The sequence below is a fragment of the Lampris incognitus genome, chromosome 7 (genome assembly GCF_029633865.1).
Source record: "Lampris incognitus isolate fLamInc1 chromosome 7, fLamInc1.hap2, whole genome shotgun sequence".
Classification (NCBI taxonomy): Eukaryota; Metazoa; Chordata; class Actinopteri; order Lampriformes; family Lampridae; genus Lampris; species Lampris incognitus.
The window spans coordinates 59,167,078-59,193,577 of NC_079217.1; the positions used below are offsets into that span (position 1 = coordinate 59,167,078).

Genomic DNA, 26,500 nt, shown 5'->3' on the forward strand with positions numbered 1-26,500 from the left:
TCTCTCTCTCTCTCTTGCTGTCTGGCCCTCTCTCTTGCTCTATCTCTCTCTCTCGTTCTGTCTCTCTCTCACTCTCTCTCTCTCTCACGCTCTCTCTCGCTCACGCTCTCTCTCGCTTTTCCAGCATCTCTGAATATCTCTCCCTCCCCTTCATCCTCGCTCTTTTCTGCTTACTCATTTCCGTAAACACCCTTCTCCTCCCCTGCTTTCAGACTGAACCCATTCACTTTAGCTGAGTTCAGTTGAACTTAAAACGATTTCAGCACAAATTAATCTCATTCAAATGAGCCTCGTTTTGCATCTGCTGCAGTTTGGCACAGCATCACTAAAGCATTAAGATAACCATCCCTGTTTGTGCTAACATTGATTCCAATGAATCAGTGTGTGTGCGTGTGTGTGTGTGTGTGTGTGTGTGAGAGAGAGAGAGAGAGAGAGAGAGGGAGAGAGAGAGAGGGAGGGATCAAGCCTATTGAATTGAGAATTTGTTAGCTGAACCTAAAGTACTTTTTGTTCATCTCTCTCTCTCTCTCTCTCTCTCTCTTTCTCAGGACTGTAGCCATGGATCTCCTCTCTCTGCTCCTCTCCCCTCTCGTCCTCCTCCTGCTGCTCCTCCTGTCCTCCGTACCCCCTTGCTCCCCCTCCATGTTGTGTCCGAAGCGCTGCACCTGTCAGAACCTCCTGCCCTCCTACACGGTGCTGTGTGCCAAGACGGGCCTCCTCTTCGTCCCGCCAACATCGACCGTCAGACCGCCGAGCTCCGGCTGATGGACAACTTCATCACCACGCTGCGGCACCGCGACTTCGCCAACATGTCCAGTCTGGTGAGCAGCTCCGAACGGTCATTTAGAGGACTCGTCCAGAAAGATAACTCCCTCGGCGTCCGGGTAGCGTAACGGTCTATTCTATTGCATACCAACACAGCGATCGCCGGTTCGAATCCCCGTGTTACCTCCGGTTTGGTCGGGCGTCCCTACGGTCACAATCGGCCGTGTCTGCGGGTGGGAAAGCCAGATGTGGGTATGTATCCTGGTCTCTGCACTAGCACCTCCTCTGGTTGGTCGGGGCACCTGTTAAGGGGGGAGTGAGAACTGGGGGGAATAGTGTGATCCTCCACGTGCTATATCCCCCTGGTGAAACTCCTCACTGTCATGTGAAAAGAAGCGGCTGGTGACTCCACATGTATCAGAGGAGACATGTGGTAGTCTGCAGCCCTCCCCGATCAGCAGAGGAGGTGGAGCAGCGACCGGGACGGCTCGGAAGAGTGGGGTAATTGGCCAAGTACATACAGCTGGGTAGAAAAAAAGGGGAGAAGAAAAATAACTCCAAGCCAATCAAAAGGGATTTTTTTTTTCAATAACATATAATTTTCTCCATCAAAAAAATAAAATAAAAATTGTATCATCTGTAAGTCCCTGTAATACCAGTTTATGTAGTAAAAGTAGCCCCTGTAATAGAAATGGTTAGTATGATAACTTTCTCCTGCCAGTTCATGTAATAAAGTTATTACAGCAAAAGTTTTTACTGTTCAACGCTGTATTACAAAAACGGGCAGTTATCACATTAACTGGCATTTATAACATCATAAAGTTATTAAATTAACTGTTTTCATCGCATTAACACTTTATTAAGTGTGTCATTGATACACTCCTTGTTTTGTAGCTATCTAGTGTACAATTTCAATGTTTAGTTAATATCCGTCCTGGCCATGGAACAACGGACCAACTCTTCACCCTTGCGGAAGTGCTGAGGGGGCATGGGAGTTTGACCAGCCGGTCTACATGTGTTTCGTGGACTTGGAGAAGGCTTACGACCGTGTACCCTGGGGCACTCTGTGGGAGGTACTTCGGGAGTATGGGGTACCGGGGCAGTTGCTACAAGCCATCTGGTCCATGTATAACCAAAGTGAGAGCTGTGTCCACATTCTCGGCACAAAGTCAAACATGTTTTCGGTGGGTGTCGGACTCCGCCAAGGTTGTCCCTTGTCTCCGATTGTGTTTGTGATATTCATGGACAGGATCTCGAGGCTCAGCCAAGGTGAGGAGTGTGTCCGTTTTGGGAACCTCAGAATTGCATCTCTGCTCTTCGCAAATGATGTGGTTTTGTTGGCTTCATCAGAACGCGACCCCCAGCGCGCACTGGGGCAGTTTGTAGCTGAGTGTGAAATGGCCGGGATGAGAATCAGCACCTCCAAGTCTGAGGCCATGGTTCTCTACCGGAAAATGATGGATTGCTCCGTCCAGGTTGGGGATGAGCTGTTGCCTCAAGTGAAGGAGTACAAGTATCTCGGGGTCTTGTTCACGAGTGAGGGTAGGATGGAACTGGAAATTGACAGGCGGATTGGTGCAGCATCAGCAGTAATGTGGACGTTGTACCAGACCGTTGTGGTGAAGAGGGAGCTGAGCCAGAAGGCAAAGCTCTCAATTTACCAGTCAATCTTCGTTCCAACCCTCACTTATGGTCATGAGCTTTGGGTAGTGACCGAAAGGGTGAGATCACGGATACAAGTGGCTGAAATGACTTTCCTCCGTAGGGTGTCTGGGCTCAGCCTTAGAGATAGGGTGAGGAGCTCGGACATCCGGAGGGAGCTCGGAGTAGAGCCGCTTGCTCCTTCACGTCAAAAGGAGCCAGTTGAGGTGGTTCGGGCATCTGATTAGGGCACCTCCTGGGCGCCTTCCTTTGGAGGTTTACCGGGCACGTCCAAATGGGAGGAGACCCCGGGGTAGACACAAAACTCGCTGGAGGGACTACATGTCCAATCTGGCCTGGGAATGCCTTGGGATCCCCCAGGAGGAGCTGGGGAGCGTTGCTGGGGAGAGGGACGTCTGTAGTGCCCTAGTTAGCTTGCTGCCACCGCGACCCGACCCCGGAGAAGTGGCTGATGATGAATGAATGAATGAATTTCTCTAGAATAATGATCGTTAGTCCTTCCCATTGCTGCTTGCAGCACCAAACAAGAACCTTTCATCTCAACGTGACACAAGAGAAAATAATTTATTCTCCACCCGACTGCCGTTTACTGTACTCATTTATATTTCCTTTTCTTTTTTTCTAAGTTCATGTGTAAGTTTGATTGACAGCCACATGCAGTCACACACAGGGCAGTTTCAGTCGGTAGGATGCTCAGATCCAAGAAGAAGGTGAACACGAGAGCATGGAAAAAGTATTTATCCACAGACACGAGAGGTTCTGCATGTTTTTAACAATAATAGTAATAACAACAACAACAACAACAACAATAATAATAATAATAATTTCATATTCACACCTAGGTGTGAATCTGAGTGTGCGTGCATGCGTGCGTGCGTGCGTGTGTGTGTGTGTGTGTGTGTGTGTGTGTGTGTGTGTGTGTGTGTCAGCCCTGTGATGGCCTGGCAACCTGTCCGGGGTGTCTCCCCACCTGCCGCCCAGTGACTGCTGGGATAGGCTCCAACATCCCCGCGACCCTGAGAGCAGGATAAGCAGTTTGGATAATGGATGGATGGATAACGATAATAATACTTTTATTTATGGGCACCTTCAAAACACTCAAGGACACCTTACAAAACACGGTTAAGAACAAGCAGCAATGCATCAGAACATCATAAAACCAGCCAAAGCAGTCATATTATCGTGTGTAAGCATCTAAAACTGGTGAGTGAATGAGGAATAAAGTGATGATGGCCGTCCTTTGAACAGCAGAGTGCAGAAGGGAAGAGCTAACAATGACAAATAGCACTCATCTGCACGCAGCAGCTCTCGGCTCCGCAGTCACAACGCATCAGTGGGAAACATATTGCACTGGTAACACAACACTAACACGAGTCAACATCCCTCCTATGTTTACTTACACGTGCAAAATGTTTCTCTGTCAATTTATGTAACATGTATTTTAAGCCAAGCAATCCGATTGGTCAAATAGCACATCCCAGCTGCTCTCACGTTTCCCATAATGCACGGCTAAATTGAGTCTGATGGGTAACTTGCAGGCCTTTGTGGTTACCAGTGATTTTGTTCGCAGTATTTCATGTCATCTTTGATAATGAAAGGAAAACCTGAGTGCTTGACCCCTACAGTGAGGACCCCTACAGTGAGGGGGTCCAGGGGCTCTGTTATGCTGTGGGGGCATTTTAATAATAATAATGATAATGGATTACATTTATATAGCACTTTATCTAGACACCCAAAACACTTCAGAGTGAAGGAGGTAACTCACTTCAACCACCACCAATGTGTAGCACCACCTGGGTGATGCACAGCAGCCATTTTGCACCAGAGCGCTCACCGCACATCAGCTTGAGGCGGAGAGGGAGGAATAATTGAGCCAGTTACATGGGGGATGATTAGGTGGCCAGATGGAGAGAGCCAGGTTGGGAATTTTGCCAGGACACAGGGGAACCCCCAACTCTTTGAGATAAGTGCCATGGGATCTTTAATGACCACAGTGAGTCAGGACCTCGGGTTAATGTCTCATCTGAACGACGGCATCTCCTACAGCACAATGTCCCCGTTGCTGCACTGGGGCCTTTTTTTAATTATTATTATCAAGACCAGGGGGAAGACTACCGCCTACTGGCCCACCAACACCACTTCCAGCAACAACTCAGTTTTCCCAGGTCTACCGTCCAAGTACTAGCCAAGCCCACACATGTTTAGCTTCTGTCATTCGGCAGAGCCAGGTTACATGTTGGTATGGCTAGTATGCATTTTCCTGGCATGGTTTGGGTCCACTTGTGTCCTTAGAACAAGGGTGGACAATCTTATCCAGAAAGGGCCGGTGTGGGTTCCAAACAAGCAGTTACACACCCTTGTCTCCTAATCAACTTCCTCAGCAAAGACTCTACCTATTGATTAGTGGGATCAGGTGTGTAACTGCTTGGTTGGAACAAAAGCCTGCTGCACCCACGCCGGCCCTTTCTGGACAAGATTGCCCAGCCCTGCCTTAGAGGGAAGGGTCACTGCAAATCAATACAAAGTTATCCTGAGTGATCACCTTTATCCTATGATGAGACATTTCTATCCTGATGGCAGTGGTCTCTTCCAGGATGACAATGCCTCCATCCACAGGACACGAGGGGTCACTGGGGTTTGATGAGGATGAACGTGATGTAAATCATATGCTATGGTCTTCACAGTCACCAGATCTCAACCCAACCTATGGGAGATTTTGTACCGACATGTTTGACTGCGTTCTCCACCTCCATCATCAAAACATCAGATGAGGGCATATCTTTTGGAAGAATGGTGTCCATCCCTCCAGTAGAGTTCAGAGACTTGTAGAATCTATGACAAGGAGCATTGAAGATGCTCTGGAGACTCATGGTGGACCAACACCTTACTAAGACACTTTATGTTGGTTTTTCCTTCAAGTTTTCACCTGTGTGTGTGTGTGTGTGTGTGTGTGTGTGTGTGTATAAAATCCCTCTCACCCTTTTTCGGGTAGTGTATGTCTTCCTCAAGTTCAGGTCCTCTACCAGAGGCCTGGGAGTTTGAAGGTTTTGTGCAGTATCTTAGCTGTTCCTAGGACAGGACTCTTCTGGACAGAGACCTCAGATGTTGTTCCTGGAATGTACTGGAGCCACTCTCCCAGTTTGGGGGTCACAGCTCCTAGTGCTCCTATTACCACTGGAACTACTGTGGATTTCACCTTCCACATCCGATGTAGTTCTTCCCTCAGCCCTTGGTATTTCTCCAGCTTCTCATGCTCTTTCTTCCTGATGTTGCCGTTGCTTGGGATTGCTACATCGATCACTACTGCTGTCTTCTGTTCCTTGTTGACCACCACAATGTTGGTTAGCCAGCACGTGCTTGTCAGTCTGGAACTTGAAGTCCCACAGGATCTTAGCTCAGCCATTCTCATCCACCTTCGGCAGTGCCTCCCATTTGGTCTTGGGGAATTCCAGCATGTATTCAGTACAGATATTCTGAACACTATCCCAGACACTTGGTTATGCCTTCAGTGCACACTTTCCCAGCTAGCATTTTACACCCTGCTACTAAGTGCTGGAGTGTCTCAGGGGCGTCTTTGCACAGCCTGCATCTTGGGTCTTATCTGGTGTGGTTGACCCCTACCTCAATTGATCTGGTCCCGAGTGCCTGCTCATGTGCTGTTATGATCAGAGCCTCTGTGCTGTCCTTCAGTTCAGCCTTTTCAGAATCAGAATACTTTATTCATCCTGGATATGAAATTGGGTCCTATTACAGACACTCACGTTCCAGTAAAGAAAAAAACTAAGATAACAACAAAAACAGAAATAAATGGAAATAAAAGATAAAATAAGAACTCAAAATAAGAGCAAATATATATGAACATATGTGCACCATGCTGGAGCATGGTGCACATAACACCCTATCTATACTGCAGTACCGCAGCACAAAACAAAAAGCACAAACAAAATCCGGCAGGGTAAAAGAAGTAAAAAGGCCAGTCCAATGACCATTAGCTCCCCAGTGTCTGACACTTTGAGGGAGGAGTTGTAAAGTTTGATGGCCACAGGCAGGAATGACCTCCTGTGGCTCTCTGTAGTGCATTTCCGCACTATTACTGTTTTCTAGCCACTGGTTGGATTTCTTGATATCAGCCACATCTTATATCTATCAAAGGTACATCCAATGGAGGGGATTGGTCTTCCATGTTACCTCCTCTTCTTCATCCCCACTCTGTCTTCTGCTGCCTGAGGTACTCACTCAGCAGTTCATCCAGGGGAGCCCTCCTTCTGATGTATTTGTGGATGTTCCTTGTTTCATCCTGGATAGCGGTTCTGACACTCATTGACTCTCAGCCCTAATCTTTTCACTTTTAGTACAGTCTCAAGCTGCTGGACTTTGGCTGGAACCATCCGTGCGTTGTGAGGAGTTTCCGTGTCCTGCTATCTGTGGCCTTTATCTCCTCCTTTGGCCAGCTTATTATTCCAGCTGGGTTTCTGATGACTGGTAGGGCATATGTGTTGATGGCTTGGATCTTATATATCTTATCTTAATTGTATAAATACCTCTCATTCAACTTCTCATAGTACACATGCTTTGTACACTGTTAGTACACTGTTGTAAAATGCCATCGTACCATTGCCGTCTTAAGGCACTGCTTCCTGTGTTTTTAACATTTTGAGAGAAAAATGCCTGCATCTACCAACGGTTTGTGTTTTTTAGATAACAGCAGTTCATTAGAGACAGGCTAATATTAAAAGAGTTTCCCGGTGAGGATAAATAAAGTATTATGCATCTGTGGCATTGCACTGTTTCTGGCTACTGCTATGCAACAGTTGAAATTCTAATGTCAGCATTTCAGCGCTTGGTATTATAAATTGAAATATATGTAACATCCAGCACCTACTGCTTTATGGGCTGTGTGAGCTTTCATTTGGAAATAATGAGCAAATGACACCAGTTCAGTTTCCACTGGATGGCCTGAGGTTTATTCCAACACTGCTTATGCAGAACACCACACCTGATCTTCAGCACAAACAGACAGACCTGCAGGTGAATTCAGATGACGGCTCTGATGTGATATCCCACTGAATTCACCACTGAAATCTACTTCCATCAAGTCAACAGAGGGGCTCGGAGCGTCCCAGCGGAAAATATTCCTCCTGTCTCTGCCAGATGTGAAACTCTGATTGGAGACTTGTCACAGCTGGAGACTTTTGTCCAGTGGCAGCGCTTGCCAAATCTGTTAGGGTGGGTGGGTGGGGGGCAATTGTTGTGATGATGCCTAAGGTGACCCGTTCAATGGGTAAATTAATCTTAGTCAGCTAGCTAACTGGACATTGTCCCATTGCATTGTTCAATTTGGGGGTTTTTTTCTGAATACTTCACGTAGCAATACCCGTAGCAGTAACCACTAGATGCCAACACAAGACAAGGATTTTTCCTTAGGCTACATACTGTGGACAGCCACATCCAGGAGTTTATGTATAAATAATTGAATAAAATTGTTTTGGCTCTACAATACTGTGGTCATCATCAGATAAATTTTCATCTATTAGTTTGCCCTCACAAATACTTTTGAATGTGAAGAGTGAGACAGAGAGAGAGAGAGAGAGAGAGAGAGAGAGAGACCTGATTTATAAGGTATTCACTCTCACGATAATCTAATTCAGTCTTCATCAGATAACCTTGCTTTCTCGATAGCAAGGCTAATTCGAACACCCCACAAAACTTCACAGAGACCATAAGACGGGCTAGATTGTGCCGGTTCTTGCTCACCTCATCATTGTGACAACACACAGCTGTCCTGTAGCTCTTGTCCTACTGTGTGGCATGTTGGCCCTCCCAAAAGCCAAAAGTTTCAGGCAACCGTCCATATGCATCTTCAGTGTTTCATGCTTTTTCATCTTCACCAAGAGGTGACACCCATAGTTGTCCAAGCAACCTTTATCAAAATATAATAGATATAGACATCTACATTTTTGGAGAAACTCACAAAAGCTGAAATTCTAAATAATTTACACTTGATGTCGCCTATTCTTAGATTGGCGCCTGCATGTCCCAGAGGAAGTTGTGGCTATTCAAAAGGTTATTTTTATTTTTTGGCATAGAGCTGGTTAGATCTGCCCCCAGTAGCTGAATTTAATTCCAATAAAATAAAATGTTCCAACAAAATGTTAAATTTCTGAAGTTTATGACAAACCAAATGTCATGAAAATCGGTTCAGAATTAATTTTGAAGTAAAGTCTGCATCAATACACATTGTATTTGTTAACGAGAGGATCTTGAACGCTCCAATATGGCGACCGTGTAGATGCATAGCGGTGACAGCAGCAGCTGTAGGTAGACGATCGGTATACCCTAGACCAGGGGTTCTCAAACTCAACTTACCTGGGGGCCGCTGGAGGTAGAGTTTGGGTGAGGCTGGGCCGCAAGTATTCCACAAAAAAAAAAATACAACCGATCCAATGTTCTCAATCTTTCTTTTTTTTAAATTTTTATTTATATATACAGGTGATCAAAACAAGACCGGTAACAGTACAAGTGCAGGAACAAAAACGAACAGTGTGAGACAAAAAGGGGACACCAGGTTCTGTTATGACAAGATGGAATACTAATAAGCTAATAAGCTAAAAAAAACAAAACAACAGAAACAAACAAGCTATCAAATAAGCTCATTGACCTGCACTGCGGGTCAATGAGCTCCATTTGAAGCACAGGAGGGGCATCTTGGACATCAAAGGAGAAGGGGTCAGCAAAAATTTGAAAAGTGGCTCTGTGTGTCTTGAACTCTGCAAACCTGTGATCAAATTGCTCCTGTAGCTTCACAATGGCATCAGCATACTTCTCACCACTGAATGGTGTGCCTGCATCCATGAGTGCCTTGCATGCTGGGAAATGGCAGAGGTTTGTCTGAGAGAGCTGGGCTTTCCATAACACAAGTTTTGTGGAGAATGATCTCACGTTGTCATAGGCAGCACTGACAAGCTGCCCCTGGTTTTGTAATTTCTTGTTCAGTACATTCAGCTCATGTGTGATGTCAACCAGGAAAGCTAAGTCCATGAGCCATTTGGGATCACTTAGCACAGGAACAGCCATCCCAGCCTTCTCCATGAAGGCTTTCACTTCTGCTCTCAACTCAAAAAACCTCTTGAAGACGTTTCCCCTGCTGAGCCAACGTACCTCAGTGAAGTAGAGCACATCCTCATATGCTGACTCTATTTCCTCCAAAAAGGCGCGAAACTCCCGGTGCTTTAAACCCCTGGATCTGATATGGTTGATGCATTTCACAACGACAGACATCACATTGTCAAACTTCAGGCATTTGCTGCAAAGGGCCTGCTGATGGATAATGCAGTGCAGAGCAATGGCCTCCTCCACACCCTCCTCTTCCAGTTTTTTTTTTTTTTGAACAAGTGCCACCACTCCATTTCTCCTCCCTGTCATTGATGGCGCTCCGTCGGTTGTTATTCCAGCAAACCTCTTCCATGGCAAACCCGCATCCATAATGGCGTCACACAGCTGGCGGAATATCTCCTGAGAGGTGGTCTGGCCATGCGTTGGAATCACTGTGAGCAACTCCTCCATCACTTCACAACTGTCGTCGACACCACGGACATAGATTGCGAGCTGCGCAGTGTCAATGATGTCTGTGCTCTCATCAAGAGCGACTGAGTATGCACAGAAACGTTTGGCTTTCTCACGCATTTGATCATATATGTTACCTGACAGGTCAGAAATGCGCTCTGCCACTATGTTGGCTGCAAGGCCGATGTTGCTAAACTGACCCTTCTCTTCCGGACAGACTATACTTGCAGCCTATAACATGCACTTTTTAACAAACTCCCCTTCTTTGAATGGCTTTCCCGACTTAGCAATCATCTCACTCACCACGTGGCTTGCTTCGACTGCTGCATCATTATCTTTGCTAGCTTTCTTGAAGAAATCTTGTCGCTTCAGTAAACATGTTTTAAGATTGGCGACCCGTTTCTCTCTCTCATCTCCCCGGTATTTTGTATACTCATCATCAGCATGTCTAGTCGAGTAATGACGTCTGATGTTGTATTCCTTGTGCACTGTAACTTTCTCGTTGCATATAAGACATGTCGGGCTGCCTCTGTGCTCAACAAAACAATATGCCGTCTCCCACTTTTCCTGAAATTGTCTGTGCTCGTCACCAACTTTTCTCCTCACGGCAGGTTTTGAGAAAGACATAACTGGGGCTTGTTGACAGGATATATTTTCCTTCCACTTGGTGTCGCTCCGTAATCAAGTTTCAACCGTCGCTAATTCGCGCTGCCCATTATGGTGCGTTCAAGTTGTGCTCGGAAGTCGGACTTTCTGGGCTCCGAGTTGGACGTTTCAACTGGAAGTCTGAAATCCGAGTCGTTCCAATTTACAACTTCCAACGTAACGGGAACGCACCACGACTTGACGACAAACTCGACACCGGAAGCTGTCATGAGCCTGCGCTATGGTAGCTCATGAGTGAAAAATAAAAGCCCAGGGCAAGCGCGGGCCGCACTAACACTAAACTTTGATGTCAAGTAGGGGGCCACAAAATAACGTCCCGGGCCGCGAGTTTGAGACCCATGCCCTAGTGATCCGTATAAATATCGGTTAGAGTTAGGGTTCATGTGCCGTTGGCTACTACTACTACTACCACCACTACTACTACTACCACCACCACTACTACTACTACTACTTTGCCGCCAACGTGGCAGTTTAAACACAGGCAACAACCGTTCAAAGTAGGCTGGAAGGACCATTTAACCGACTGACCAATAGAATTGCTTCGTATCAACTTCCGACTTCCGGGTTATACGGATTGTCTAGGGTTGACGCTAGATCCAACGGGGTGTAGGCACGGAAGTAGACGTGATTGGTTGTTGCGTCGGCCAATAGACAGCGCGGAACCTTGAAGCGCACTGACTGCCAGACCGACAGACAGAGCAATAGATGGCGGCGAATTAAGCGAACGTTACTTGGCTGGTTTAGTTTAGGAACAGCGGGAAACAGTAGACAGACGTTAGACCAGGTCCTGAGCCTGCGGCCTCGCTCCCTAGACGCAGCTCGGGCCTTCGGCCCCTCGCACCTTTACTAACCAACTCTACGTCAACGTGGATTGTAAAAAACACACAGCTAAATAACAATAAAGCTAGCGTTACGCTAGCTAGCAACATAATCCGTGACTTCATATGTAGTCGAAGGACCCCGAGTCGCTGGTTCAGTGCGCATCGTTTGTTTCGAGTCAGTGCGCTTCGAGGTTCCGTGCTGTGATTAGCCGACACAACAGCCAATCACGGCTACTTCCGTGCCTACACCCCTATGGATGTATAGGCACCCATCAACCATTGTCTACGGTATAGCTTGTTTGCAGTCACGTGATTCTGATGACGCGCGAAATTCAGATGGAGGGCATGAAGTGAAAAGCAGAATTGACGAGATAGAGCTAGTTTAGCCCGAACTGCGCTAGTTTAGACGATATTATGTGAGAAAGGTATAAACAGAAAGTAAGATATTGCAGCGAATTCGGGGGGCAACCACAGGAACTGCCGCGGCCGGGACGCGAACCCGTATCGCCCGCAACGCGGGTGACCGCTCGACTAAAGGGTCAGAGGGTTAGTCAAGGACCAACGTGTCTACTTAGCCATACACGTTACACTATGTTGGACATGATCCTTACGTTATGAAGAGTGATTTTTATTTTTTATTTTTAAAAAAATGTTTGACGAGGTGGTCACTGCACATGCGCGTTATCCGACTCCGCTCCTCCCGACCGCAGACGACGGTTCGCAAGCCATTTTTTCCTGCGTTTTCGGTCAATTTCTTGCATTTTTTTCCCCCCTCATGAACAACAACTTTTGGTACTCAATAAAAAACTCCTTGTGGTTTCTCAGTTAATGACGCCAAACATAGGCATTTCGAAAGTTTGCGATAGTGCTTCCTATTTATAAAATTACTTCCTGCCCTCCATCTGTAGTTCGTGGCGTCATATGCAAACAACCTATACCGATCTTCTACCTACAACGGCCAATCAGGAATGACTGGCTACCCCCGTTACGTATGATGAAAACGCGTTAGCGTAAGCCCTCCTGTAAATTGTAGTGCCTGCAGTTTGGCGAAAATTGCCTTAACATGAAAGTCTATCAGAGCGAGCTGTGCAATTTTCAACCAGACTGACGTCACCCGAAAAGGACGGTACTCCGCGGAACACTTGACGCTGCTTGGACAATGATATTCAGATGCATAACAAACTCTCTAGAATAGTCACAACTAGCATGTCACTATGGTAGAATGTGATAGAAAAATTCTCTCTCCCTTTCCCCTTTGGTGGCGTGTTGCCCGACCACATTAGGCAACAAACTGCCCATGAATTTGTCCACATCCTTGTAGACGCCTTTGCTTGCTGAAAAATAATGGTTTGGTTGCTGTCCGATGTAAGACCACAGCAACACTGGTTAACCCTGCTCACGGGCAAGGATGTGGAAAATGAGATGTCAGTAATTTCACGATTCCTAGGATAGGACAACATGAGTGTCTCCAACGATACAAGCATGTCTTAAAAGTGTGCCTAATATTGCAAAAAACATCTATTATCGAACGCCGATTTGTTTCCTTGACTTTGAGTTCGTGGTACTGGATTCATATTTTTCATGTTAGTGGCCTTAGTGGGAATCGGACCCCTGACCTTTGTAGAACAGTTGACCTCATCCAGAAACTCATCCATTACTTGACCATAACCTGGCACCTTGGACGTTTTATCGGTTATTAATTATTTAAGGTATTGTAACGACCGCCGGATGAATAGACTCGCTAGCTCTTGGCTAAGGGGTGGGATCCATTAGTCGACTGGTTAACGTAGTTGCCCGTGGTGCGGGAGATCCGAGCTCACGTCCTGGCTGCGGCGGTTCCCGGCTACCCCCCGAGTTCACTACATAGGTGTCAGAAGTGGGATGGTGAGACCGTGAGGCCATCGGAAGCACGTGCGCCCAGAGACGTGAGGGAGCTGATATGCTGAAACACGGGGACGCGCTTTCCCGAAGGAGGGGGGTAGTGTAACGACCACGGATGAGTAAACTCGCTAAGGGATCGGACTCTTTAGTCTACTGGTTAACGTAGTTGCCCGTGGTGCAGGAAATCCGGGTTTGCGTCCTGGCTGCGGCGGTTCCCGGCTGCTCCCCGAATTCGCCACAGTAGTGTAACGTGCACAGATGAATAGACTTGGTAGCCCTTGGCTAACGGGTTCGACCCTTTAGTCGACTGGTTAACGTTGTCGCCCGTGGTGAGGAATACACAAGTTCGCGCCCCGGCTGTGACGGTCTGGCCAGGGACGCCCTTCCCGAAGGAAGGGGGCAATGTAACGATCACGGATGAATAGGCTCGGTAGCCCTTGGCTAACAGGTCGGACCCTTTAGTCGACTGGTTAACGTAGTCACCCCCAGCTGTGATGGTCCGGCCGGGGACGCCCTTCCCGAAGGAAGGGGGCAATGTAATGATCACTGATGAATAGGCTGGTAGCCCTTGGCTAACGTGTCGGACCCTTTAGTCGACTTGTTAACGTTGTCGCCCGCAGTGCGGGAGTGTCGAGTTCGCGTCCCGGCTGTGACGGTTCGGCCGGGCTGCCCCCCCCTCGATTTCGCTACATTGGTGTCAGAAGTGGGATGGTGAGATCGTGAAGGACCGTGAGGCCATCGGAAGCGTTTCCCAAAGGAGGAGGGTTGTGTAACATACACAAATAAATAAACATGTTAGCCCTTGGCTAACGGGTCAAACCCTTTAGTCGACTGGTTAACGTAGTCACCCGTGGTGCGGGAGAACCGGGTTCGCACCCCGGTTGTGATGGTCCGGCCGGGGACGCCCTTTCCGAAGGAAGGGGGCAATGTAATGATCACGGATGAATAAGCTTGGTAGCCCTTGGCTAACAGGTCGGACCCTTTAGTCGACTGGTCAATGTTGTCACCCGCAGTGCGGAAGATCCAAGTTCGGCCGGGCTGCCCCCCGAATTCGCTACAGTATTATGTCACCTAATTAAACGTTCACCTCCTTCCTAAAAATGCTGTCCTTCCTCCCACGTCTCAGTCGACCTCTAGAACTCTCATATTAATTCATGATGTACTATGGTGAGACATTGTCCAGTGAACTGAAGGTCAGTGGTTCAACATCCAGTGATCCCTGGTGCCTTGCTTAAGAACACTCTGTCTGCCCTTGTCATAGTCTGATTCTCTCTGTAGATTAAATGTGAGAAGAGCGGTTGGGATGCCTACTATAGATACCACAAATAAAAGACAGCACAATGTAAAACAACTGTAAAATAACCCGAATGTGCTAAACGATGGAGGTAGGACCAAGCCATTGTTTTCCAAGTTCCAAGTCAAGTCTCAGGTCCTAAACTTCGATTTTCAAGTACTAAACAAGGCTTTACTTACTTTATGTGCTCTTCACCAAATGTAATGCCAATTCAAACTTTTAACTAGATATTAAAGGTAAATTTACTAGATTTATGCAAATCATAAAGGCTTTTTAAAATTTGTATTCCTCACGTTTTGATTCAAAGGGGATTTCATACTTTCTAAAAGCATTTTATCTTCTTTTTTTTCAGAAACAATTACAGTTGAAAGACTGATATTTTTTTAACATTTTAACATCCCCAAATCCCATTTACCCACATCCTGCCCCCCTCTGTCTACTCCTACCCCATCCCGCAGGCCCCTTCTCAGAACAGAATTAAACCACATTACAATAGGTTAAATATAAGCGCGAAAAAGGAAATAAATGAATAAATAAAGAAGCGAGTAAATAAATAAAGAATAACTACTGTACTAGCATCTGAGCCATTTTAATGGTCTTTTTTGGCTTTATGAGGTTGGGTAGCTGCTGGCTGTGTATGTGGTGGGCAAGCCGCAAGGTATTCGTTCACCCCAGGTCGGCCCAAGCCCGATATCTTGGGCGCCACCTCACCAGAAGCATTTTATCTGTAGGCTCGGAGAAGGTCACAAGTCTTTCAAGTCAAAAGGCTCGAGTCCAAGTCACTAGTGTTAAAGTCAAAGTCCAGTTGCAAGTCTTTTTCAATTTGGTCAAGTCTAAAGTCGTCAAATTTGTGACTTGAATATGATTTGAATTGAAGTCCTGTTGATCGAGCCCACACCTCTGCCAAGCATTATTAGCATAATCTCACATTTACACGCAAACCTTGTACGTATTGTCTAGACAAAGAGCAAGCAATTTTCTTCTTTATTTTTCACCTTATATATTTTGCCTTTACAGATACATATACCTTTTTTTTCTGACATACCTTTTCCAGCGTTTTATCATTTTCTTACAGCTTTAAATTCTGTTTTCAAGAGGAACCACCTATTAGCATTTATACGACCCCGACCACACTGCATGTAGTTGTTGCAAATGACACTTAAATTTTCAAAGTCTCACTGACATTGTATTGCATCTTAATTATCTCTATCTCTGCTAGATCCACCTGACCCTAAGCAGAAACACCATCAGCCAGATTCGGCCATACACCTTCGCCGACCTGCAGGACCTCCACGCTCTCCACCTGGACGCCAACCGGCTCACCACCCTGGACGACTCCCACTTCCAGGGCCTGGTCAACCTGAGACACCTGATACTGGCCAACAACCAGCTGCACAGTATATCAGATGGAGCCTTCCAGGTACTGTCACCTCTACTGCTATAACTCTGCTGGTAACACTGTTTGTTGTCACTCAGTCAGTCAAACTATGTTTGTGTCAAAGAATGTGATGTGATTTTCATGAGAGCAAGTTAAAATGTGAAACAAAGAAGGACAAGTTATTAAATATACATCAGTAAGAGAGCATGTGCTCTACAGAAAACAGGTATTTTATCTTGTTTTGTGTCTCATAATGCTTAATTGGTGCGCATTCGTGGGTTTGGGTCTCGGGTTGGAGGGTGGCGGATGCAGGTCAGTGGGTCGGGGTCGGTCCCTGTGATTGGTAGGCAGGTACGCCGGCCTGCCCTGGGGATGGGGCATCATCATCCTAAGTCACTTGGGTTTGGTCTCCTCACTGCTCTCCACACATGGGGTACTTCTGGCGGGAGGGCCGGGTGGCAGGTGGGAGGACATTAGTCATATCCGTGTTCATGGCCTGCTTGCATGGTGGTGGGTCGCTGGCTGGGGACCTGCTGATGGCACAGCACATCTCGCTATGCTGGAGGTGCTTGGCAGGATGCCGAGTGCCCCAGCCTGGTCTCTGCGGGTGGGTTGCCCTCCGGTACCAGGGTTGAGCCGCAGGCCGGTTCTGGGGGTGTCTGTGTGGCCACTCTCCAGCCGGCTGCACTCCTGTATTGGTATTGCTGTGCCTCGCCCTTCTCTCCCAATTCTGGAATGCATATGCATCACACACAACAAATTATAGTCCTAGGGTTTGTGGGACAGGTGAGGTGTGAGTCATTTGGGTGGAGGCGAGGCAGGCGTTTGAGATGCCTGCAGTGCTCCTACCCCTGCTTATACCTCGACAATGCTCTACAATTTTAATCCCACTGACACTAGTTTATTACACACAAACACTCACACAAACCATACTCCAAACACCACCTGCTACCAGGTCAGGGTGGGCTGGGCAGGAGGAGTGTGAGTAGTTCGGGTCTGATAAGCCTGGAGGACTCACAACCCTACATCCCGCCATGTTAACTCCATACACAACACGAACACACAATAAACACGGGGACTACCAGAATGGGTGGGTCATTGGTGGGTCAGCGTGGGTGGGTGGTTGGCTGGGGGCAGCCGAGAGGGCCCTCTGCCTAGGTGGATCGCTCTGTCCTTGGTGCTAGGTGATGTCCTTCTTGCTGCGTTCCAGTAGGGCTTCAGTGAGATGCTACCAGGTGCTTTCCGGGGCCCCTGGGTGGTGGTTCGTCATTGTGGTGTGGGCTGCGAAGCACGCGGTAGCTGTCGGGCTTGCTCCAGCTGCCAACTTTTCTGTGACGGGTGCCGCGAAAGTTTGAGGAACCACATGACTGGCCAGCCGCAGGCACTGGGGGAGCCCTGTCCAGGCCACGGGGTGGCCTTGGTTAGATGTATTTGGGTATGTGGGTGTATGCTCAGTACATGCAGCCAGATGGGGCATCTACCCGGCAGTGGTGTGGCGGGCTCTACATCGGGCATTGATGGGCATGCCCCCCCCACCTGCCGGTTGGGTAGGCGATCCCAGGAATATGTCGAGCTCGAGGCTCGGTTCCGGGCTGTCAGTCTGTGTTTGCTATCCATGGCTCAGGTCCCATGCCTGCAGGTGCACCCTGTGCCTGTGCCTCGGTGTTGGTGGTGGGGTTGCAGCTTGGGGGTGCGAGCCTGGCTTATGCCTTTGGGGACTGGCTTGTGCTCCTCAGTGGCGTGCGGGGCTGTTGCTCTACAGGCTTCTGGCCTCCCTGTGGGCTTGATCTTCCTCTGGGGTTGCGGTGCTTTGGGCTCCGGCTATTCTCTTGGTCGTGGGTTGTCTGCACGACTCTGGGGCCCATGGGTGGCTGCGGAGCCTGTCCGCTGCTCGGACATGTACATACACAGTGCTAGCATCTTCCTCACACACTCACATGCTCCCACGAGCACTCTATGGATTACATCCTTCTCAGTGTTTTCCCCTGTTTTCTGTCCTCTCCTTCACCACTATAACTTATCCTAAAGAGATATTGATAATGTTAATTTAATGATGTTTTGTCGAACCTGTGTCAGCATGTATCTAATCGATGTCTGTGTCAGATACAAGTTGTCATTTTAATTTCTGAGGTTTCTTGTTTCACTTGCGGTTGACTGTCCCCCTGCTTATTGGTTGTTTAGCTTATCGAACATGCGGTAGAAGGTGACCAGGGCTGTAGATGTAAAACAAAAACCCTGTGCTCTTGTCACCCCACAGATCACCCAAAGGACAGAGTTATTGTATGCGGTTCTTGATAACCAATAAAGATTGCCTCTGCAGGTGGAGAACCTGAACTCCACTTGCAGATGAAGTCTGTCCAGCACACAATGGCGCACAAATTCCCTTCAGGGATCCGAGCATTCAAAAATGTAAAAGGATTTTTCTTTTCATGATTTTGAGTTGGAAAAAGACTCGAGCCATTAAAAGCTGTTTAGAAGTAACTCGGAGGTTAAGGTCAACTACGCTGTGGAGAAAAGCTCGATATTTCATTAGGGTTAAAACTCTGAACCAGCAGCCGAAACCCGCCCTCTCTACTCCGCAGCTCAGCTGGGTGTCTTTTTAATAACCCTGCCGTGAAGAAACACTTTCCCCCGACTCGTTAAATAACGCTGTCCCTATTACCCCGCTCATTAGAAGTCCTGCAAGTACAGCAGCAAAGTGGCCCCGCAGGACCGCTTTGGAGACCTTTGAAGACTTTTCTGGAACAAAGACCCACCCAGAAGACTGGTGGTGTTAACCAGCTAAAGGACCGGGCACTTCCAGTCCCTTTCAGTTCTGTCAGTTAAGTCAGTTGACAGTAAAAATTCAGGTCCTTCAACCTGAACTTTACTGTGTTTCTCTCCCAGTCTCTCTCTCATCAGCTGTGTTTCCATCAAAGTAGTTTTACACACATTTATGCACAAAATCGGATAAAACATCCTCAGCATCACCACATTACTTTGTATGGTGGAGGTGTTTTTTTGCGTTTGTTGCTGAAGAGTTCATGGGCTGAATGGGCAATGGAAATGTATTTACTGGAAAAAAAAAAAACAAATGTGCGACATTTAATATTTTGCTTGAAATTTATTTGAAAGTGGGATGGAAACATAACCAATGTGCCCATAACCACGTCCTCCCTTTCTTTCCCTTCTCTTCCTATCTGTCATTTATTATCCATCTTCTGCCTTCTGTGGTTTCATTGTTACATCTGAACTGGCTTATTGACTTCCCATATAATTCTAAACTGTGACTATATAAATATTATATTTATAAAAACGATCAATATTCCCATTGATTGGCAGTTCGGTGGGTCAGTGGTTAGCGCGGTCGCCTCACAGCAAGAAGGTCCTGGGTTCGAGCCCCGGGGTAATCCAACCTTGGGGGTTGTCCCGGGTTGTCCTCTGTGTGGAGTTTGCATGTTCTCCCCATGTCTGCGTGGGTTTCCTCCCACAGTCCAAAGACATGCAGGTCAGGTGAATCGGCCGTACTACATTGTCCCTAGGTGTGTGTGTGTGTGTGTGTGTGTGTGTGTGTGTGTGTGTGTGTGTGTGTGTGTGTGTGTGTGTGTGTGTGTGTGTGTCAGCCGGCCCTGTGATGGTCTGGCGGCCCGGCCAGGGTGTCTCCCCGCTTGCCCCCCAATGACCGCTGGGATACTCGTCACATATGGAGGCTTGTTGAGGACCACCTCTTCGTCACTCTTTCAACACTCTGTATAGGTACCCCTTTAACGTCAACTTTCGACGTGGAGAGTAGCTGTAGGCACACACACACACACACACACACAATAAAAACCATTCGAGATTATCCCGACTGGTTGTTCATAGAAGTACAGAGTCTAAATCTATCTTTTATCTGTGTGCATTCATCAACATGATCTCACAGAAATGTGTGAAATGACCACGACCTCTGAACACTCGCATTATGTGGTTGTGACACGTGTGTTGTGTTAAAATTACGTGCCGGCACCAGGGACGATTTTTTTGTGCTCTAAAAACACTGGTTTGTGTGTGATATAACTCATTTTGATGTAATGAGGTTAGGGTTAGTGTTAGGGTTGGTTTGTTTTTGGGGTTTTTTTGTGCCTATGAGTGATCTCAGTCCCTCCACGTTGAAAGTTGGCGTTAAAGGGGTACCTAGAGCGCTGAACAGTGACGAAGAGGTCGTCCTCAACAAGGGTTCACGTGTGACGAGTTGGGGGTGAGAATGCTCGCTCCAGCACCCCCGCGACCCAGAGAGCAGGATAAGCGGTTCGCATAATGGAATGGATGGAATTCTCATTGGTATTTCATAAAATGTCACATGGGTGTATGCTATACCCGACCATCTCTCTCTCTCTCTCTCTCTCTCTCTCTCTCTCTCTCTCTCTCTCTCTCTCTCTCTCTCTCTCTCTCTCTCTCTCTGTGCATGCTGGGAGTTGGTGTGTGAGTGAGTGTGTTTGGTGAGAGTGACCTGTTAGTAAATTTGATTTATTTATCCATTTTATTGTAGGATTTTTCTTCTTCTTTTTTTGTCTTTAGGGCTGATGGTTTCAGATTGAGTTTGTTTATTGGTTGTGGGCTGCATTTGCTGTAGTCTGTGTGTTTACCGTTTTTTTGGGTTTTTTTCCCTTGGAGTGAGATGGACGGCGTCCTCGGAGAAGCTTTCCCTATATCCAACATAGAGTGCGGGTTCAACCCGATCCATCTGTTTAATAGAGGCAGTTCTCCTGGCTGTGGCAGACAGTGTGGGATGCGCCAACCAGTCCTATGCCTCCAGGATGAACAGAGGTGTGATTATTTTCCTGAAAGAGGAGCGTTTTGTAGCTGAGTTAATAGCGAGCGGCGTCTCTCTGAATGGCATCTATCTGCAGGTTTCCCGCTCACCATGCCTTCGACCAAGGTCACTGTCTCCAGTGTTCCCCCATTCATCCCCACTGAGGTGTTGGAGCAGGAGCTGCGGCGCTTCGGGAATCTGGCAAGCAGTTTTAGGACTTTGCAGTTAGGCTGTACGAACAATAAAGTGAAACATGTCCAATCCCTCCAGAGACAGGTGTTCAGGTTTCTGAATTGTCCGTCACAGATGCTGGTGGTTTCCTTCAGAGTGAAACATGGGGAGGGACATTACATGGTGTACGCAAGCACGGGCAGCATGAAATGCTTTGAGTGTGGGGATTTTGGGCACAAGGGGAACGCTTGCCCTCACAGCCCGGCCGAGGGGTGCCCTGAGCTGGGAGCCAGGCCAGCCGAGGAGCACACTAACACCAGTGCTCTGCCCGGTGAGGAGCCAGCGGATGCCGCTGCTCTGCAGGGAGGCGGTGCCCTGCCGACTGAGCCCGAGGCAGGAGAGGTATACAGCAGGCAGTCAGATAGTCAGGCAGGGGAACAGCGAGTTTATTCAGGCAGTGAGAATGTAATTGACGACAGCTCGGCTGTCCCGGGTGTCACAACAGAAGAACGGAAAGGAGCAGAGGAAACACCGGCAGCAGGAGAAAGCAGCGGAAAAGGGCCAGCAGCTGGACCTGACCAAAGTCAGGCTGATGGTGCAAAGGAGAGAGAGGGAGAGTTGTGCATTATGGAGAGTGTTGCTGGTGAGGATAAGGTGGAGGAAGTAGAGTACGACACTGACCCTGACTGTATCTCTGTTCCAGACTCACAGTCACACAGTGGAGATCTGTACTCAAATTAATGGTTTCCTAGATTTTCCTTTGGAAAATCTGTGAAAGTATCTGAGTATTTTCCAGATACAGGAAATTTTATTAAAGATGTGTTGACTTTGCAGAAAGTAGTTGGTTTTGATTTGTTAGATGAAAAAAAAACATTTATTTTTGAAAAAACACACAAAAGGTCTCAGAGAGATGCTTAAGACTAATAAAAGGAAAGGTTCAAAAAGGTTAAAGACTACATAAGTAAGGTCATGATGAGTGTGTTGTACTGGGTGATCTTCCTCTTACTGTTTCCTCTCTCTCTCTCTCTCTCTCTCTCTCTCTCTCTCTCTCTCTCTCTCTCTCTCTCTCTCTCTCTCTCTCTCTCTCTCTCTCTCTCTCTCTCTCTCTCTCTGTCTTTTATGCACAAGGTGAGGGTCAGCTCTTTGGATATTAATGGTGGGAAGGATTGACAGAAGAGGGCATTCATTTCAGAAATGATCACACAGAAAATATTAGACATGTTTTTTTTTGCAGGAAACAAACAGCAACAAAGAGAATGAGATAGACTGGAGTTTGTGGTGGAAGGGCCAGTATTTTCTGTCTCACGGGACTAAGTTCTTGGCTGGTATAGCCATTCTATTTTCTTCAGGGCTTACTGTTGATATAATCTCTACCACAGAGATAGTGACAGGCAGGGCTTTAGTGGTCAGACCAAAAATACAGGATCTTTCTGTTTCTTTAATATATATGCTCCGAATCAGGGCTCGGACAGGCTGGACATCTTAGAGAAAATAAAGGTTTTCTTAAAACAGTTTATCAAAGTGAATGTGTCGTGATGGGGGAAGATTGGAATTGTACCACAAATTTCAAAATTAGACATAACAGGGGAGGAACCCCACTTAGAGTCATCCACCACTTTATCACAGGTGATTTTAAAATCAGGTGTCGTAGATGTGTGGAGGGTCAAATGTCCCCAGGTTAGGCAGTATGCATGGGTTAAGGTGCTAGATGGGACTGTGAGTACAGACAGGCAGGATAGGGTTTACCTATCACATAGGTTATTGAACAGTCACATTCACCCAGTAGGTTTCACTGACCATCTCTTAGTCACTCTAGACTTTCACATCTCACCAACCACTAAATGCAGCTCATACTGGCACTTTAATGTTAAGCTGCTTCAGGACAGTGATGTCTGTCAAAAATCTGAGACGTTCTGGAGAATCTGGAAAGAAAGGAAGAGGGACTTTGAGTCCCTGAGTCAGTGGTGGTGTAAAGTGTGTATAACCTTCCCCTTGTGGTCGGAGATCTATGCTGCTGATCCTGGGTATAGTCTACAGTATCTAAATCTGAGCTTCTCTAAAGTTTCATAGACTCAAGATCTTATAGTTCGGTCTGATCTCAGGTGTATTCAGTTTCTAGGTTCAGTAAGTTCACTAGGTTTGGTATGGAGATTGGCGGTAGCAGACTTGACCAAGACAGAAGACCTTCAGCCTACACAAAACACACACGACCACCAACTTAGAAAAAATAACAGAATTCAATTCAATTCAATTTATTGTCATTAAAAACAATGTGCAGAAACACGTTAAAAATGAAATGAGGGCTGTGGCTTCACCAAACAGTGCAAGACAGACACAGACAAACACAGCAAACACAATATAAGATATACACACATGAAGACCAAAAGCTAAAAATAAGTTAAAAAAGGGCAAGAGTACAAAATATTTAAAAGTATGTACAGACATTCAGTGGGTGGCCAGGTTCAGGTGGGCAACAGCTTGTGGAAAGAAGCTGTTTTTGAGCTACTCACTTCCCTCCAGTGCTATGTGAAATTTGGTTTCTTGGGGACAGGAATGATAGAGGTGGTCTTAAAGCATGCTGGGACTATGGATTGGGACAGTGAGATGTTAAATATAGTTGTGAAGACCTCAGCCAGCTGGTTGGCACATTCCCGGAGGATCTGACCCGGTATGCCGTCTGGTGCAGCAGCCTTCCGTGTGTTCACTCTTCGCAGTGATTCTCTGACCTCTGCGATCGACAGAGTGAGCACCTGGTTTTCTGGGTGGCTGGGGATTTTTGTGGCCAGGTCAGTATTATCCTTGTCAAAGCGGGCATAGAAATGATTTAGCTTGTCTGGCAGGGAGGCATCATGGACAGTGGGACCGCTATTGGAGCTTTTGTAGTCTGTGATAGACTGAATGCCTTGCCACATTCGCCGGGGATCGGAGTTATTGTGAAAGTGGTCCTCTATTCGTAGGGAATATTTATGTTTGGCTGTTCTAACGCACTTTTTGAGGTTGGATCTGGCTGCGCTGTAGGCCTCACAGTTACCTGACTTGAACACTGCATCCCGGACTTTCAGCAGCTGCCGGACCTCACTGGTCATCCAGGGTTTCTGGTTTGGAAAGGCGCAGATTGAGTTTTTTGTTGCGACACTCTCAGTGTAAAAGTTAATGTAGGCTAGTATGGCAGAGGTCTGTTCATTAGTGTCTATATGGGAGCCATGGGTAGCTGAATGTGCAAAAATACTCCAGTCTGTGTTGTCAAAACAGTCCTGGAGTTCAGAGACTGCTCCTTCTGGCCGGACAGTGATTGTCTTTACTGCTGGCTTGACCCGTTTTATTATGGGTTTGTAGGCTGGGACCAGGAACAGGAAGAGGTGGTCAGAATACCCCAGGTGGGGACAGGGAGTAGCTTTGTATGAGTCCTTAATATTTGTATAGAGATGGCCCAGGGTGTTTTGTCCCCTAGCGGGGCAGGAGACATGCAGATGGAATTTGGGCAATACAGCCCTGAGGTTAGCCTGATTAAAATCACCACCTATGATAAAGGCATTGTCCGGGTGTTTGGTCTGTTGTCTGCTGATGGCACATTGTAGCTGCTTAAGTGCTACCTTAGCATTAGCATGTGGGGGGATGTATACAGCGGTGATGGTAATGGCCGTCAGCTCCCTGGGCAGGTTGAAAGGCCTGCACTGAATCATAAGGAGCTCCAGATCAGCAGAGCAATGCCTTTCAACCATCTTTATATTGTTGCACCAAGAGTTACTGACATAAATACTCAAACCTCCTCCGCGGGTCTTGCCGGAGTCCGCCGTCCTGTCGGCACGGAAGGCTGTGCAGCCCGCTAGCTCGACTGCTGAGTTGGCTATGTTGCTGTTGAGCCAAGTCTCCGTAAACATCAGCAGACAGCAGTTCTGCAGCCTTTTCTGATAGGACAGCCTGAGTCTTATGTCTTCCATTTTGTTCGCTAACAATCGGACATTAGCCATGAAGATGCTGGGGAGGGAGCAAGTTAGCTTAGCATGTAGCCCGTCTCGTTTCCCCCTCTTCTGTTCCCGTTGCCGGCAGGGGGCAGCGTTTCCACTGCGAGGCCGGTGAGCGGATGATATCGATGGGGAAGTTGTCCGTGATGGAGGAGGGAAGTGAGTAATCCGTTCTGAGGTTTAACACTTCCTGACGGCTGTAGAAACTAATGTATAAATAACAAAGAAAACACAACACTGAACAGGGAGCCGCGGCAGCTGCTGCATCCAGCGCGCCGCCATTTTGGATTTATAAATGTATAAAGGCTTCCTGTCCCATTTCATTTCTTGATGGCCTCTTTATATGTTCAAAGCATCTCTTCCAAAAAACAAAAACCAAATTCCATTGTTTGTTGCAAATCTTAACTCGGTTATAGCACAGAAATAAAATGTAAAGAAAAAAAAATTAACGTACAACCAAAATTGCAGCAATTAGAAATTAGTGAATCAAAAAATTACATGTGCCCTTTGTTGGACCAAAATGCACTTATTATCAGTTATCAATTCTTTAGTCTATGTTTCCCCCTTTGAATAGTCACTTAAGTTCCTTTAAGGTTGTCGGTCTTATTTGGTCCTGAGTTCCTTTGCATCGAATGATCCTTTAACATTGTGTGTCGGGCGTCCGGGTGGCGTGGTGGTCTATTCCGTTGCCTACCAACATAGGGATCTACGATTTGAGTCCCCGTGTTACCTCCGGCTTGGTTGGGCGTCCCTACAGACACAACTGCCTGTGTCTGCGGGGTGGGAAGCCGGATGTGGGTATGTGTCCTGGTCACTGCACTAGCGCCTCCTCTGGTCGGTCGGGCGCCTGTTCGGGGGGGAATAGCGTGATCCTCCCACGCGCTACGTCCCCCTGGTGAAACTCCTCACTGTCAGGTGAAAAGAAGCGGCTGACGACTCCACATAAATCGGAGGAGGCATGTGATAGTCTGCAGCCCTACCCGGATCGGCAGAAGGGGTGGAGAAGCGATCGAGACGGTTCGGAGGAGTGGGGCAATTGGCAATGGGCTGGATACAATTGGGGAGAAAAAAGGGGGGGAAATACAAAAAAATAAATAAATTGTTTGTCAACCTCAATTTTCTTTAGGACATCGGTTCTAGTCATTTTTTTTCTGTCTTGGGCCAAAGAACAAATGCAAAAGAAATTTGAATTCTCCTTAGTAAGGTAAGGTTCCCTTTGATTTGGTTCCTACTGTGGCTTGGCACGGCACAACATCAACATTGCCTCCTGGCAAGATGGATGCATCCACGAGCAGCGGTGATGATTGGGATGACAGACGAAGCAAGTCTACGATGTCACAGATAGAATTGTTCCTAAAAAAACAAAACAAAAAAAAAACAGTTTGAATTCCCTTGATTCATTGTCCATTGCTTCAGATTTACGAGATATAAATCTGCATCCACACAGAACTAAACCATTTCAGCAACTATGATAAACATAATGATGGATGGATGGATGGATAATGGAATGATCTAAATTGGTTCTCTCTCTTTTTTTTGTACACATTTTAAATTAATGCACAT

General features: G+C 47.0%; 1 protein-coding gene across 1 annotated transcript in view; it reads left to right on the forward strand.

Moving 5' to 3' along the window:
• Window positions 1-558: 558 nt before the first annotated feature.
• The window catches only part of LOC130115620 (leucine-rich repeat and fibronectin type III domain-containing protein 1-like protein), a 122,014-nt gene continuing 96,072 nt past the window's right edge, over window positions 559-26,500 (forward strand). The window contains 3 exon segments of the mRNA XM_056283355.1: window positions 559-730; window positions 733-821; window positions 15,872-16,072. Coding sequence (XP_056139330.1) covers window positions 559-730; window positions 733-821; window positions 15,872-16,072 — 462 coding nt within the window.